This window comes from Corvus kubaryi, unplaced genomic scaffold (genome assembly GCF_017639235.1).
Source record: "Corvus kubaryi isolate FWS band 111438036 unplaced genomic scaffold, C.kubaryi_AGA036_p1.0 66, whole genome shotgun sequence".
NCBI lineage: Eukaryota > Metazoa > Chordata > Aves > Passeriformes > Corvidae > Corvus > Corvus kubaryi.
Window position 1 is genome coordinate 2,068,924 of NW_024582054.1, and position 16,552 is coordinate 2,085,475.

At 41.4% G+C, this 16,552-nt stretch overlaps 1 protein-coding gene across 9 annotated transcripts in view; it reads right to left on the minus strand.

Moving 5' to 3' along the window:
* The window catches only part of RGS6 (regulator of G protein signaling 6), a 293,530-nt gene that overhangs the window by 270,087 nt on the left and 6,891 nt on the right, over nt 1-16,552 (minus strand). For 5 of the 9 annotated variants that reach the window (XR_006019279.1, XR_006019278.1, XM_042047282.1 and 2 more), the window contains exon 1: nt 3,638-3,709. Coding sequence is in view for 4 of the 9 variants with exons in the window: in XM_042047280.1 (XP_041903214.1) it covers nt 3,638-3,721 (84 nt within the window). In the remaining 5 variants the exon portion in view is untranslated. Of the gene's footprint in view, nt 1-3,637; nt 3,743-16,552 lie in introns of those variants that run through there. The other 4 variants (XM_042047280.1, XM_042047283.1, XM_042047284.1 and 1 more) reach the window with 1 other exon arrangement.

The following is a 16,552-nucleotide window of genomic DNA, read 5'->3' on the forward strand; positions in this document are numbered from 1 at the left end:
GGGGGGGGTTCCACGGCTGGAACAGGTCCATGGCTTCAGGATGGCCGTGGCCCGGCCCGGCCTGGCCCAAGCAGGGCCTGGCCGGGCCCGCTGGGCCCTGCTCGGGCCCTGCAGCCACCTGTCCCAGCGCCGGAAACGAGAGAGAGCTTGGAGGGGGAGTTTGCCTATTCTTAAATGTGGATCACAGAGGTGATCACAACTTTAAGTGGCTTAGAGAATTGTCCATATTCAAACTGGCCAGCTGATAGGTTCTGTCAGTTCCCAGAGGAAACTGTAAGCACCCCTTAGCAAGGACGTCCCTTCCGGGACTACGCTTGCTAACCTATGACATTGCATTTTTTTCCTTCCATGCTGCAGCACCCACACAACGCTCACAGACTGAAGTGAGGATGGGGATGTCACTCCCTGCTCCCATGAAAAGTAGGGTAGTGCATTTCAAACAGTTGTCTTAAGCACTGTGCACCACTCTTCCAGTAGTAATCCCCATCAATACATCTTCTCCAGATGTGGCCAGACTGACTGTACCCACGGAGTATTTAAATGGCAATGCAGTATCTGCAGCACCCTTACACTTCCATTGGGTACCACTGTGCCACACAGATAAACAACAGCACACCCTTACTGCAGCACCACCTGCAGCCCTGTGAGAGCCCCGGGCTCAGCACTGAGACACACAGAGATGAGAGGGCGCACAAGCCCAAGGAGTGGAATGCAGCTTGCTGAATTATAAACGTCTATCCTATGACATAGGCACCTGACAGCTAGATACCCATGACTGTCACTGGAGACCTGCTCAACACAGCTCATGTAGTTTAGGGTACAATTTATTTTAATAAGGGTGGGATGAGGCAAAGCAAACCCTAAACACTGCTTACTGTAACACATCTGCACTACTTAATTCACACACAGGTGTCATCCAAAACAGTGGATCAACACTGAGTATTTTGGATTAAAAAAATAATGCATCTCACAAATTGATAGATATCAACCCCTGAAAGGTTAACACTGAAGGTAAAAGAAAGTAAGACTTATCTCATTGAGACCATCTGCTGTAGCAATCAAAGCAGTTAGAATTCATTTGCTTGCAGGAGTCCACAGAGAATAACATGAAGTAATTTGAGTCAAAATAAATTAGTTTATTTTGTTCTGCATGGCCAAAACCCATCCCACTTAGTTTTACCTACCTAAATAAAGAGCACAGCCTGTTCCAGGCTCTTCTCCAAAACGAAACAGGGAGAGGTTGCTCCAAGGGGACACTCAATACCACCTAAGATCTGGTTTGTCCTGTAAATGAGTCTCTCAGTGACTAAAAGAAAACCAGGCTACAACCAAGCTGTTGGCACATGAACTTCAAGAAGACCTCAGAGACTCCCAGTAAAGAAAGTATTAACTATTTGGGATTCTATTTCCAGGGCTTTCCTCCCTCAAAACCCACAAACATGACAGTTATGATAAGCAACAAAATAGTTCACACTTACAGCAGGATTTACTGTGGTCCCACTATTGAAGACCACCCTTACTTACTCTTCCTAACGGGGATCAACAATTGCATCTCAGGATCCCTGCTGTGAGAAGCAAACCTTTCCTTCTGCTGTGACAATACCAACCCTGAAGTGTAGGGTATTCTGGCAGATGGTGTTCAATATTTCAGGGAGTCCAGTGCAGTGTTTTTCTCATTCATTACTGGCAATCAAGCCATTTGAAAGGAAATGAGAGATGAAGAGCTAAACATTCATTTGGAGAGAGGAGAGATAATCAAAAGAATAATAGTCTTGTCTCAGATTTTGCATATGATTTTTCAACACTAAGGAAGATAAAATTGATGCATAATACATCTAACTAATATCAAAATATCAAATAATATCAAATGCTAATATTAAAACTACTATCTAAAATAATGTAAATTACATTTAGAAAGTCAATCACCAATGAAAATTTACTCTGAAAAATAGGTAAGATCAATGCTTTTTATTCATAAAGCAACAGAAACACTCAGCAAAAAAACCTGACAGATGTGTTAGCTTAACATTGTCAATACAGAATACACTGTTAACTGCACAATGCATGGGGCATGGTATTCTAAAAGACAACTATGTATTTTGACAGGTGACTGTCTTATGAGGGGCTGACAATACAGACATCAGAGGAAAACCAGTAAGGGGAGATGAATCCAATAGTATGAGCATATTCCCCATTGATACCACAGAACTCACAAGCCCTATTCTACGTGACAATAATGAAACACTGAAAGGCAAAGAAGTGGAGAAATCATAAAGTAGAAATGCCATGAGATTAACAGGAAGTAAGGCACACAAATCAAACAGTGTTTTCAAGAACAAGTAAGTGGATACTCTGCAGAGTCACAGATTTAATGCCCTAATTCTAGATCACACAACCAGGCACTTCTTTCATACCCCATATCTACTTCAGCATACTGGGGTGTTGGACGTCTCAGCAAACAGGCTGGAAAAAAAAATCTGAGTAACCAACTAGTGCTACTTCCAAATTAGGAGCCAAAGTGTTTTCATAACACATTCAAAACAAACAAGCCTACACATTACCCAGAAATTTTTCCCATGTTAACAATTCCAGATTCCAAACCAAATACACAACAACTAAACCAAAATTATGGATATCAAAAAGTAACACTTTAAACAACTCATGCTCCATATGAAACCTAAATTATTTTCTTAGCATATGAAAGTCATCAAGATTGCAGTCATGCAAGCAGAAAACTTAACCATGTACCCCCAACATATTTCAGTAATTTTACCCAGGATCAAGGAAACTTAGTCTGAGCTAGCACTGTAGCTCTTAAGATAACAGAATGGCAGCTTGTTTAAGCTATGCAAGAAATTTCTGTCAGAACCATACAGCACTTTTGCATACTACATAAGAAATATTTTGCAGGCTAAATAAAATACATTTACATTATTTCATTAAACTACAAAAATACTAAATTTCAAAGATTAAGGATACACCTACCCCAGAATAAAACAATGCCTTAGCAAATGGGTCAACAGACAGCTTTCCTTCATCTTCTATGCTACCTCCGAAGTACTTCAGAATAAGACATTTTATCATGGTGAAAGAATGCTCTTTAACATCACACATTGCTGTTATTTTACCTCTAACTTATTTTTCCCTAGCACTTGAGAAAATACTCTTTTTTTAATTTAAGCAAGGCAATGGGAAGTAAGAACAAGGACCTACAAAGAATCAAACTGCTAATTATGCAACAAGAAACACAATATGAATATAGAAAAGAAGTACCAAAAGATTGCTGCATGGCAGCTGCTTTGTGCTTAGTATGATAAAACTTGGAAGATATGTACGCTTATTTTAGTTAGCTGTGGTAAACTTGAACGATTACCTAAAGTTACATGACAAAAAAGTTACAGATTTCAAACTTGTCATCAAATATTTCATACTAAGAAGCTCATGTGCGTCCACTGAACAGAACTCAACTTCCAAGCTATCAAATGCTATAGTTTGAAACACCTACTTTCCTGAAAACTCTTTCAGCTATGCATCCAAGCAGTCTGAAATATACCTCTGACTTCAAAAGGCGCATAGGATCCTTCCACAAGACAACCACATAGAAAAGGGATTTTTGCACACAGCTCCAAATCCTTACCTTTCTGTAGACGATCATATTTGGAGAACTCTCCTCTGGGTCAGCAGTTTCCGCACTACTCGGATCAGTGGGTGCTTGGGCCATGTTTGCCTCTTGTCGCTCAGACTGCAAGGACAGGAGCAAAAGTCAGCATCACTCCAGGCTGCAGTGGAGCATGGCAAGGACATGCAACTGCCTCCCAGGCAGGCAGACAGACAAGAACGGTACAGAGGGAATCACACTCCAGACTTCACCCCATGCAGGATTTTATCACACGGTGTCAGAAGTGACTGGTTTACAGGATAACACCCCAAGAGAACAAGGACCACTAAGTCACACACAGCTGTGGTTTGGGTCATCACATACACACATTTCTCCCGCAGTTCTGAACTTTTATCATAAGCCCTCATTCGATAGAAGAATATCCAATTAATACTTCACACACTTCCTTTCCTTGCTATATAGCACAACAGCTTTGACTTTTCTAGAAGCTTTGAGGTACCTGCAAACAGAAAGCTAAGAAGGCTTGCTGTGAGGCGAAGTGAAACCCCACTATAATCGGCAGGTGCAGCAGACTGTCAGGCACACTGACGGCTGTCGCCTGCAGACACTACAAGCCACTTCCAGCTCTCCACAACCCTGGAGCAGCAGCCAAGAACCAGGGAGGCATAGCTGCTTGCTCAGAGTAAACGGCTTCCCCTCACCTCTTCTCATGACACAGCCAGGAAGAGGCAGCAGGACACAAGCAGAGAACCACACAATACTCCTTATCTTCTAGAAGCACAGAACTGCTGCCTCATCTCCTCCAGGTCATGCCAGCCTTGAGGCAACAGTATTATTTAAAAAAAAAAAAAAAAACCAAAACAACCCAAGGGGCCTGGTGCACAGAAGACACTTTAAGTTCTAAGTCAAATGCTGTATTTTCAATTTTTCTTCCACCAGCACACTTGACAAGTTACATTTAAATTAGAGGCTGCTGTGGAGCCGCGTGGTGACCTTTCCTAACCTAAAAAGTAACATTGCTTCGTACAGACATTGGCATTAAAACTGTCTGACAAGCTCAGTTTTTTAACATAGAAAGTACTGAAACATCCCATCTCAACATATTTCATTAAAAACTGAGAACAAAAGAAAAATCTATGTTCAAACAAGCATAACCTATGCCTTTAATTTCTAAAACACAATTCACCACTAAACTGTCTCCCTTATTTAAGGAAATAGATGCTTTCCTATTCCTTCACCCACTTTCACAGTGCCACAGGCAACAAAGTGCCCCAGCACATAGTATACATACATACCATACCATTATATGTATAATACAGCCCTGAGCCATTCTAGCTGTCAGTTATCAGCTCCCAAGGACATGTCAAGATCCTAGAATAAGACAAGCTCAGACCATCTCCCAGCTCTGTCCTTTCTCAGCAGTGAAAAGGCTACTGCTGTAACATGGCACCATTCACTAGAACCAGAAGCAACTGAGATACCCCCTTTAAGAAGACATAAAAGAGACCAAGGTTAAATAATCTATGTCAATACAAAGTCATTCATTTCTTTCTTTTATAAGGTATGCATGCACACACACACAAGTGGGCACAAATGCATTTGTACATGAATATACCAATTTTGAAACTCAGTAATACATACAGTTCAAGATCAAGTTAAAAAATATATATACAAATCACCCTTTAAAGACATGTTCAGACCAATTTAGACACTATTTTATATTTAAAGAACATAAATTTATTTTAACCCCTATTAAACCTCGTGTCTTCCTAGAAGCCCAGACTCTACATTGTTGTGCCAGGTTGTGAGCTAAAAAGGAAATGGAATAAATTCTCTAAGCAAAATTATTAGATGCAGAAACAATCAACCAGCAGAAATGATGCAGAGTAAAACATTTTTGAATTACAGCACTTCAAATTATTTACACAAATGTGCATTTTCACAATATTTCTTGGTCATGATTTCAAGGCACTGAAGAATAAGGCTCCAGGTTATCATCACTCAATTGAATGGAGCAGGAACTGGGTTGAGATTTTATGTAACTTTCTGAAGGCAATTACAAAGCAGAGTTGAAAGCATATGTCAAGTCATACAAGTTTCAGCTTCACCTACAGTATATAAAGACCACATTCACCACTTATATTATGTGAGATTTTACATGCATGCTTTAAAAGAAAACAATTGCAACTAACTTTCATTTGAGAAATGCTCTTAAAAGAACAAAATTACAATTTCTAACCGAAAAGCACTCTGCAGCATTACTTAGCTGTACTTCACCCATTGCGTTATTCACTCGGAACATCCACATTTACAAATTCTGTTGTTCTTGTTATACTGTCAGCTCACTTGATCTTTTCTGGTACTTCCATATCTTCCCCCATAGCACTGAAGTTTTTCATCTACTCCACTGCAACACGACAATAAGATCATGTACAACACACAGTAGTACCTGGCATGCTGTTCATGGTGATATTGAGGGAGCCATTAAATTTGAAGGTCTACATAAGCCTAACATGTAGATCTACATAACATCTACATAAGGTAAAATCAGTACAAGTGAACCAATCTGTTGTTGGAAGTCAGAAATTTGCAAAAGTGACTCCCACTAGTGCCCAGCATCTCCTGCTGGATTTCAGTCAGGAGCAGCAGGAGCAGGGCCACCTTGCAGAAGTGACAGCAGGATGGATATCTCAGAGAACAAGGCTGGAGACAAGGTAGGACTGAGGTGCACCCTGAAGCAGAGACAAGTGTGGGCATTCCCTCCACACAGTCAAGGCACTGCTGCTGCTGGGATAAACCTTAGCAGGCCAAGCCAGGGCCCTTGAGGAATTGTGAGGACTCTGACCATTGTCCAAGTTTTTTCTCTTTCTTTTATACCCTTTTTAAAAACATGGAATTCTTTCTCATTGGTATTCTACAAGGAAAAAGAAAAAAATACTACAGATAAAATACGACAGTGATATGACATGGCCATGTTCTTGGCTCTTCAAGGTGAAAGCACAGCAATGCTGGGTCCCATGGATTCCATTATACCTGTGCTTTTTAACATACGGGAGTTGAGTGGAACTCAGCATCCAGTGATGCAGGACTGCTTCACAGAACCACAGAATGGTTGGTGGTGGAAGAGACCACTGGGGGTCATCTGGTCCAACCTCCCTGCTCATGCAGGGTCCGCTAGGGTATGTTACTCAGGATTGAGTACAGCTTTTGAGTATCTCCAGTAACAGAGACTCCACAACCTCTATGGGAAACTGTTCCAGTGTACGCTCACCTGCAAAGTAAAGTTCTTCCTCATGTTCAGGTGAAGCTTACAGTGCATCAGTTTCTGCCTGTGGCCTCCTGTCCTTTGCTTTGGCACCCCAGAGAAGAGCCTGGCTCCATCCTCTGACACCTTCCCTTCAATACTTAAATACATTGATGAGGTCCCCCCTCAGCTCTCTCTTATTCAGGCTGAACAGGCCCAGCTCCCTCAGTCTTTCCTTGTAAGAGAGATGTTCCAGTCACCTCTTCATCTTCGTAGCCCTTTGCTGGACTTGCTCCAGAATCTCCATGTCTCTCTGGTACTGAGGAGCCCAGAACTGGACACAGCACCCCAGATGTGGCCTCAACAGGGCTGAGAGGAGGGGCAGGATCACCTCTCTCAAACTGCTAGCAACGCTCTTCCTAATGCACCCCAGAATACCATTGGCCTTCTTGGCCACAAGGCCTGCTGGCCCATGGACAGCTTGTTGTCCACCAGGATCCCCAGATCCTTCTCCAGATAGCTGCTTTGCAATCTCCAACCTGTCAAGATTTTTCTGAAGAGCTGCAAAGAGCTCTGGGGCTCCTCCTCCCAGCTTTGTGTCATCAGCAAACTTGCTGAAACAGCATCTGTCCCTTCATCCAAGTCACCGATGAACAAGTTAAATGATAAAGGATGCAATATTGAACCTCGGGGGACGCCACTAGCGACAGGCCTCCAACCACACCCTGTGCCACTGATCACAATCCCCTGAGACCTGCCATTCACACAGCTCTCAAACCACCTCCCTGTCCACATGTCCAGTCTGCACTCCCTGAGCTTTCCTGTGAAGATATCACGAGAGAGCGTCAAAAGCCTTGCTAATGTCCAGGTAGACAACACCCAATATTCTCCCCTCACCTATCCAGACAATTACCCCACCACAGAAGGCAATCATGTTGCTTAAGCATGACTTCCCTTTGGTGAATTCATGCTAACTACTCCAGATGACCTTCTTGTCTTCCACATGCTTAGAAATGGCCCCCAAGGTAACCCATTTTATCACTTTTCTGGAGACTGAGATGAGGGTGACTGGTCTGTAGCTCCCTGGGTCCTCCTTCTTGCCCTTTTTGAAAACTGGGGAGACATTTGCTTTCTCCCAGTCCTCAAATACCTCTCCTGACTGAAATAACATTTCAAAGATGACTGAGAATAGCCTAGCAATGATGTCCATCAGTTTTCTCAACACTCGTGTGTGCTAACAAGGCCCATCAGGCCCCATGGACTGGAGATGTCAAATTGGACTAAATGGTCTCTAACACAACCCTCCTCAACCAAGGAAAGTCTTCCTTCCTCCAGACTTTCTCCCTGTAGCTGCACCAGTCTTGAGTATGGAAGAAATGATCTTTGAATATTGACCAGCTCTCTTGGGACGCCTCTTCCCATCAGCACATTCCAGTGGGATCCTTCCAAGAAGGTTCCCGAAGAGGCCAAACTTAGCTCTCCTGAAGTCCAGAGTCGTAATCTTACTCATTGCCCTGCTTCCTCTAGCAGGATACTGAACTCCACAATCTTGTGGTCGCTGCAGCCAAGGTAGCCCCAAATTTTCACATTTCCAACAAGACCTTCCTTGTTAGTTAGTTGACCTAGTTAGTTGTCCAACAGCACACCTTTCCTCATTGATTCTTCCCCAACTGTACCAGACAGAGTCAAGGCTTTCCAAGAACCTCTAGGATTGCTTTCCTGTACTGCTACCATGCTAAAGCCTGGTCTCCAGCCAGTTCTCTGATGGGACAGTCTCAATAGCCTGGGGATGGTGGCACTGACTTAACACTCAGTGAGCACAGACAAACTGCTGGCTACATGGCAATAATACTTCTGACCCAGAAGCAATTTTGGTATAGCCCCAAGGGAGCACCTCTCCATCTCTGCCAGGGAAATGACCACCAAGGAGACAGGAAGGGACCCCAGAGTTAGGGCTCCAGTGATGCAGGCTACCTGCTGCAAACAAAAATGAGACTGCCCATGGTCAAAGTACAGCTTTTTTCTACCCTAATACTATGTTAATATGCTGCATTTGCAACCCTTTAATTAATATAAATGTATGTGAAAATCCACATCTAATTTGCACAGTTCTCTGTTAAAAAACAAATCAAAAAAACCTACACAGTTTTCTCCTCACTGTCAGCCCAGTCTACTCCAGATGCAAGCAGGAAGTCAACTCTACAACACTATACAGACTGAAAACAGAATCTGCCTTCTGAACCTTTCTCTAAGCACGTTTGTGATGTATCAGCCAGAAATGAATCCAACTTGGTCTTATAAAGAAATTTCAGCTACACTTAGCTGAGAAGAGAAAACAAAGATTTTATGTAGGCTTTTTTTAGATCAAGCCTCCAGCTTAATTAAGACAGCCTCCAGCTAAGAACCTCACCAATTACTATCTGAAGAGTACTGTCAGCTCCTCCCCTCCTATGGCCAGTTTGGTGTATTATCAGGGGCTAACTCACCCCAGCCTGCAGCCACACACCAGCAATCTAAATCCAAACGCACATCTTCAAAAAAATAAATGGTCTCTAAATTTCAACTTTCATGTTCAAAGATGCTGTTTTCCCACAGCTGTTTTTCTGACAATAGCCATGCTTGCAGTAATCTGGACTCCTCAGCAGCAAAAGTGGTAAAAATTGAAAACCATTTGTGCCAGTCATTCTCTTTCTCTGCCACACACAAGGAGAAAATCAGCAGTCTTCAACTTCTTGTTTATGGATAAGATGGCCTATTAAGCCTTTGAAAAATATTCCTAAAAATACGCTAAAAAGAGAGGGTACATTTGCCTCTCACTGATTTTTTCCTTTTTATGTTTTATTCTTTATTATAGAACACTTCTGCTTTTCCCCCAAGAAACATAAGAACACTGGATTAGACAGGCAGCCGCTGACAAAATGCACCAAATCACAGTGAGTCTTCCCTCTCTCTCTCTAATCTGATCAGGCTCCTCACTCTCCCAAAAACCAGAAGCTGCAAAGAGATAAGGCTCCCATATGTCACAAAAGGATCAGTGAACTTTAAGGTAGAATAACCAATTAAAAACATGCTCTGAAAATCAAGAAAACTTTTTTCCAGTTTACCTTTTAGAGTTTCTGATACAGAACTGTAATTAGAAAATTTCAAATACAACCACCTTTACATTTTAATCCATAAATACTGTCAGAATTTAATCTCTGTGTATATGTAAATTCAATGAAAACATCTGAGAAATAAATTAAGAGATTACCCTTAGTGCTATCAAACGTCTTGACTGCTGTCAGAAAAAAACATTGGAAACAAGACTGTTGTAAGAAACCTCTTACAGACACAAAATCCCATGTGTTTCATAGAAATTAGCACATCTAGGAGTCCTTATAGACTCTGGGGTTTATATATAATAGAGAAAGAAAGAAGTACATTAGAAGAAATCCTGAAAAACAAACTATTTCTTGAAAATATCATCTGGATTTAACAAACTAATACAAGGTCATATTTCAATTCCTATTCTCCATTATAATAAATGAACTGTCAATGTGCAAAATTTGCACATTGAAAATGAAAAAGAAAAACATTTCTTGCACATCTGAGATAAAACAAGATAGTTGGTTAAAAAGGGAGAAACTGAATCACAGAAAACAGAATCTGCTAAATGAATTCCCATGGAGATACCTATCAGGACTGCTCAGCTGAAATATAATTTTGGGTGACAATAAGTAAAAACTACCTTTATGCTATGTAATCAATATATTTCAAGGGCAGCTTATAATTGACATGTAGTGCTAATATCAAACCATGAGAGATTTAGTGCTTTAGCACACAATCATAGAGTGAATTACAATTTCATGTCATTAATACCTGTTTTTTTTTCTAATTAGTGAAATACAACTAGACTACATGACTTTACGTGCCTGAGAAATCATATAACCACATTCCTTGCTGAACTGGTAATTACCTAATAGGAAAAATCTCTACCTGATCTGCTAGAATATTTAGATCAAATAGGTGGTTATTAAGGTGACAGGAGGGAAGAGATGTAAGGAAAAAATCACTTACTCTGAATTCAATTAATCCTCATTAATATTAAGTTGATATTTTACATCTATTACATAAATCTCTCTAAAATTGCACTGGGAAGAAACTTCTCTTCATGTTCTTTTTCTGGTTAATTATTACTTCATTAAACCAGGACTTGGGCATGCCAAGCAAGTTTTATATACCAGAAGGCAATATACAGCCTATCATTAAGTTGATCCTGTTGACCAAGGCTAATACACCAACCAGAGGATCCCCAGGTCCTACCTGGGATATACTCTGCTTTTGACTGGTGTACCTCAGTCCAACCACTGCACAATTCACCTCTACTCCTCCTTCAGAAGTAAACCTGCATAATTAGCGAAATAACTTTCCCAAAAGGAACAGATACAACACCCATCTGAACAGACAAAAGCCAGGAAGACTGGAGCTGAAATCAAAACTCCACCATCTCTACCAGTTCCCTTTCTGGTGAGGAGGGGGAAACACTGGTACTACACATGGCACATCACCACCATGCCCAGTGGGGCAAGACTTGGCAAGCATGTCCTCCCCCGAGCCAGATGAGGAGGACATAAGGGCTACTGAAGCAAGGGCGGGGCATCCCCACACAGTGAGCCACACCACAGGCAGCAGAGACAGAGAGAAGGTCTGGCCCCACCCTGGATACAATGGCGCTGCTCCCCTGCATGGACGGGTAGAGAAGGAAGTCTGCTTTCAATCAGTGAACTACACTCCCAAAGCATCTAAAAATCCCTCAAACGGCCATTTTGGACATCAAATTATAAGTGAAGTTACTCCGAAAAGAGTTTCCTAGTAGAAGATTATCCCAGACCTTCTTCCCCTCCTTGCAAGTGCTGAGCATTGCAGTACTATCAACAATACTCAGTCTGTTGCCTTTTTTAAGGAACAAAGTATAAACACTTCCAGCAGCTGCACTTAATGTTCAAATTTTTGCCAAAAAAATTCCTCCTTGTTTGTGGGAAAGCAGTTTTGTTCACACTGGGAGAACTCAAGGGTTCTAAAGGACCCCATTCCTCCTCTTTCTGAGGTACCAGCTCACAGGGTGCCCTGTGCTGCAGCACAAGAGCTCAATACTTTTCTCACTCTACAACTGGCAGGATGAAGGATGGGCACATATCTAGGCCAGGGAACAAGCCAAGACTCTTTTGCCTCACTCTGACAGAGCAGCAAGAAAGGACCTAGTTCCAGGACACTCCCTTTCTCTTCTTTTTAGGGAAACTGGGATCCTGATGAAGGCTGGGGTTTCCAATTTCTACTACTCTTACAGACATTTCCTAAAGGTGCAGCGCCCTTCCACAACTAAGTGCTTCTCACGTGGAAAACTTGCCTCAAAACATCCTGCAGGTATGTCTGCATTTCCACACAGTATTAGGGCAAGGAGCAAGCTCTGGGCTCCCGATCACCCACAGTGCTTAACTGCTAGTTTGCTCCCAGGTTCTTTTTTGTGGAGCTCAAAACCTAAGTGGATACAGGTTTGGGAACACAGTTCTCCACCATCAGCACTTGCTCTCAAGAGTCAGCATGGATGATCTTAAACGGGGTTTGGCTTCCTACTTCTTATCCATGCCTGCATCAGTCTCCCAAAAGGTTCTGCAACACCATACAGCTTCCCAATATGTCCCAAGTCCAACAATGCATAACCTCATCCTTCTGGAGGGCTGCAGGACAATCTCACTTTTTTAAAAACACTGTGCTTGGAAAAAAACCATACACAACAATCACTGTATCCTCAGGCCACAAAGATACCAGCTGAGGGCCAGAGGTTTGAGACTCCTCTGGCCAAGGATATGCAGTATGGATACACCCATCTTTTAGACCAAACTAGCTCTCAGACATGAGTCAATCCAAGTTACTTGGCTTCCTGCAAATAGACACAAGTTTAAACTAAGCCCCTGAGCAATTGAATGTGTAGGTGTCTGTAGGTACTTCTCACCAGTCACTTGCTGTTCCCAATTATGTATGTTGGTTAATAAAAAGAGTAAATATTCATGGTGCAGTGGTCTAAACAATATTGCTAACCAGGGATGACCAAGGCCTCACACAACCTCCAAAAAGGGTGTTCTCCATGGTCTTGAGCAATTTTCTCTCCATCTGTGACACATGTCACACTGTCACATAACTGTCTAACAGACAACACTCGGGATGGACAGTTCCGGTTGCTCCATTTGTGTGAGCCACTGGCGATCTGCCTCAGTCACCTGGCAGGAGATCAGATTGCTTCTTGATAAACCATATAAATGGACCACTTTCCTCCCCTTTCCCCAGGTTGCCACACACTCCATTTTGATTTTATGTATTTCTAAATCTGCAGATATTCCTAACTATTCTAGAATGCTGAAAATACTGTCTGGATCTGGATGTTACATCCAGGAAACCTAGGGGTGAAAGCCAATATAAAGTAACTTTTGGCATCTAACTTTGACTAGGTTCTGACTTCCCAAGATAACCAGAAGGAAAAATGGAATGGAGATGGATGGTAATGAATATTGACATATGAATTGCTGGTTAACTAGGCGATTTTTTCCCTTTATGAAATCAATTGTTAAAATGAGCACTTGCATACTAAATTTACTTTTAATGGACCAGAATGATGTTATACCAGGAAGAAACTGCCTCCAATACACCCATGCCTCTTCCAAAGAATTCAGAAAAAAAAAATGCAGCGTTCACTGGTAATCAATCTCCCTTCCAATAAAATAATACTGCTGTGAGCGCAAGGACTCTTGCAAAGGCTCTGAGCCAACATGCTGTTACCAAGGATAGCTACAAAGAATGTGATAGCAAGTATATGCTGAATATTTAACTAAAACAAGTGTCAGTGCTATACAAATTTAGAAATGCAAAGAGATAGCTATAACTCAACTTTGAACTTCATGTGAAGTGGTGATCCCAAACTACAGCAGTATTTATTAAGCACTATCAGCCTGCAAGGAGCAGCAGTTACAAAGCTGAAGCTGTATTTTGTTGCTTTGCAACAATGCCAACTTATTGGCCAGAATCATTCCCTGTGGAAAATGGGTAAATGTACTGATAATTCAGAGCTTGAGGGTAGACTTCTAATCCATTCTCCAATATAAATCTTCCACTGGATCAGTTAAGGTGTGCTAAGAGCATCCTGTTCTTTGAAGCTGGTCCATCAAATGCACCATCTCTGAAAGTGCCTTGCCTTTATGTACCATAGAAAATACTAGTTGCAACTACAGTAAGCTACTTCTGGGGGATGGGCTGCACTTTGTATTTTACATTGTATCCAGTAAGCTGAAAACAACTGAAGAAAATTGATTCAATTATAAACCTGAATGAGAAGATGCACAAAATCATGGATGCTCTAACACAAACTGACAAGAAAATATTAAAATTAAAAAAAAAAAAAAAGAACAAACAAAACATAGGCCTCAGTGCTTGTTAGATTCCAGATTCAGATTTACTCCACCTAAACTCCCTGTTCCCAACAGAGCTTGCTCAAATGAAGCTCCCTTCAAGCAGTCTTACGCAAGTTGATAGAACCAATCCAGCCCCGCATTGATCAGTGACTGTATAATCTCATTTAAAATGCCCCAAAGTGCTGAGAGTTCTTGCTGGTTGTTCATTCTCAAGAGGATGGAAAATTGCAACTACCCTGCAATCAAATAAAATGGGAAATTTGCTACCCTAAAGCACAGGTGTCCTTGAAGATGTGGCACCTACCATGAAATACCCTTGGTGCAAATGAACACAACTGGTTGCATGCCACCTAGTTCAAGGACATGATGCAATATACTATGATTTCACTGCCCTCCTGTTTATCAAAACAGCACACAGCCTTTTCAGATGCAAATTACACACAAATCACTTCGGTAATTGCAATGTAAAAAACACTTAAGCCACTCCTGAATTAGCTAGCTCAAGTCCATACACCACACATCCACACAGTTCAGCAAAGCCTACAAATCCCAGTACTGTGGTTCATTTAACCTGAACTTCACAATGCCATACCTGCACTGCTATGAATACCAATATAGGCTACATACATTATAAATAGGAATATACTTGACTACTGCTGCTATTATACTATAATATTCCTATAAAGACTGTTGGTTTAATTGAGCTAATACATGTCTCTGGCAGATTGCTCTTACACTGATGAACACATAATCTAAAACTAGTTGCTCATCTGTGACACAGGCAAATAGTATTTTCTTTTACAAAATGATAAACTAAGTTGCAGAGAAATTAAGTGACTTCCCACATTGACACAACAAATGACAGAGCAATAAATTGGACATCTAAACCCTGACTTTCAAGCCATTAGTTATCATTTGCTCAACACACATCCCCATAGCGTAGTAGGCTCGCAGTAATCAGTGTGAGGATCTTTACCTACCCCCTGAACCCTTCACTGCTGATGCCAGGTTCTATAAGCACAGTGTTTATAGTGTGTAACTGAAGATTCCTGCAAAAGTGCAGCACTAATTCCTCCTCACTGTCTCACGTGCACCACTCCTGTGCAGGCAAAGGGCAGTACCTGTGCTGCTGAGCCTAGGAACAGACAGCTGTTTCCAGCATGACAATGCAGAGCTCCTGGGATATCAGAGTGTCAGAACCTTATTGCTCACTGAAATTTTAATCTTCTTTTCTTTCCTTCTCTCCACATTCTTTGCCACCCGCTACAGAGATGTTAAAAAATAGTATGAGATCTGATGCAACACAAGTGGGTAGCAGCAGTCTCTCTTGACTCCACAATCTTTCTAGAGCTTGACAACCAACAAGAAAAACACAAATTAGCTCCTCTTTCTTGCTCCTCTTCATAGATAGAGCACAACAACAGAAATTAGCTCGTTCCTCAGTCACCACAATATGCTATTACTCCAGCTGGAAACACTAACTGAAATCATGGAAATGTCTTTCCATGGTAAAATTTATATAGATTAAGAAAACACTGTGGATACAGGAACACTAATATTATCCTTTATAAACTTTAAAATCCACTACATTATTAAAGGAAAGCTGTAATCAAACAGTTTAGAACTCTCCATGACATATCTATTATTATATTTTCAAAGATATAAAGACACACCAAATTTTTCAAAGTACTCTATCCACCTCTAAACCCCCATAAACCCACCACCACAAAAATGCAAGTATTGCTCTCACAGTCACCAGACAGAAAGTTAAAAGATGAAGAATGGAGGCAGAAATTGCAGAAAAAAAAATAGATTTAGAGATGTAAGAACATAATAATTCAGTTTAGAATATGAAGACAGATGTTCAACTATATGTAAGTGTTCAAAGATGCAAAGACAAAATTTTGTAGCCTGAGGAAGTCAGATGTGTAACTCCACAGGAACAAAGTGACTGACCAGATGCTTCTGAAAAAAAACACCATCACTAACTACAGCCACCCAGAAGTTTCTGAAATGTGCTTGGCCAGCACAGCTCTGGTCAGCTTGCCTCATGCAGAAGGAGCTGCCAGTGAACAGGGTTAAAAGTACCACTACAGCTTCAGTAATAGCACAGGGCCACCATGCTGCTTGATACTTCACATGGCAGAGTGCTATCTTACACCACATTCGGGACAGCAGTTCAAAGTCTGACATGAAGAAACATCCTTCCAAATGATCAACATAATTTTCTTATTTTACCCAGGTTTT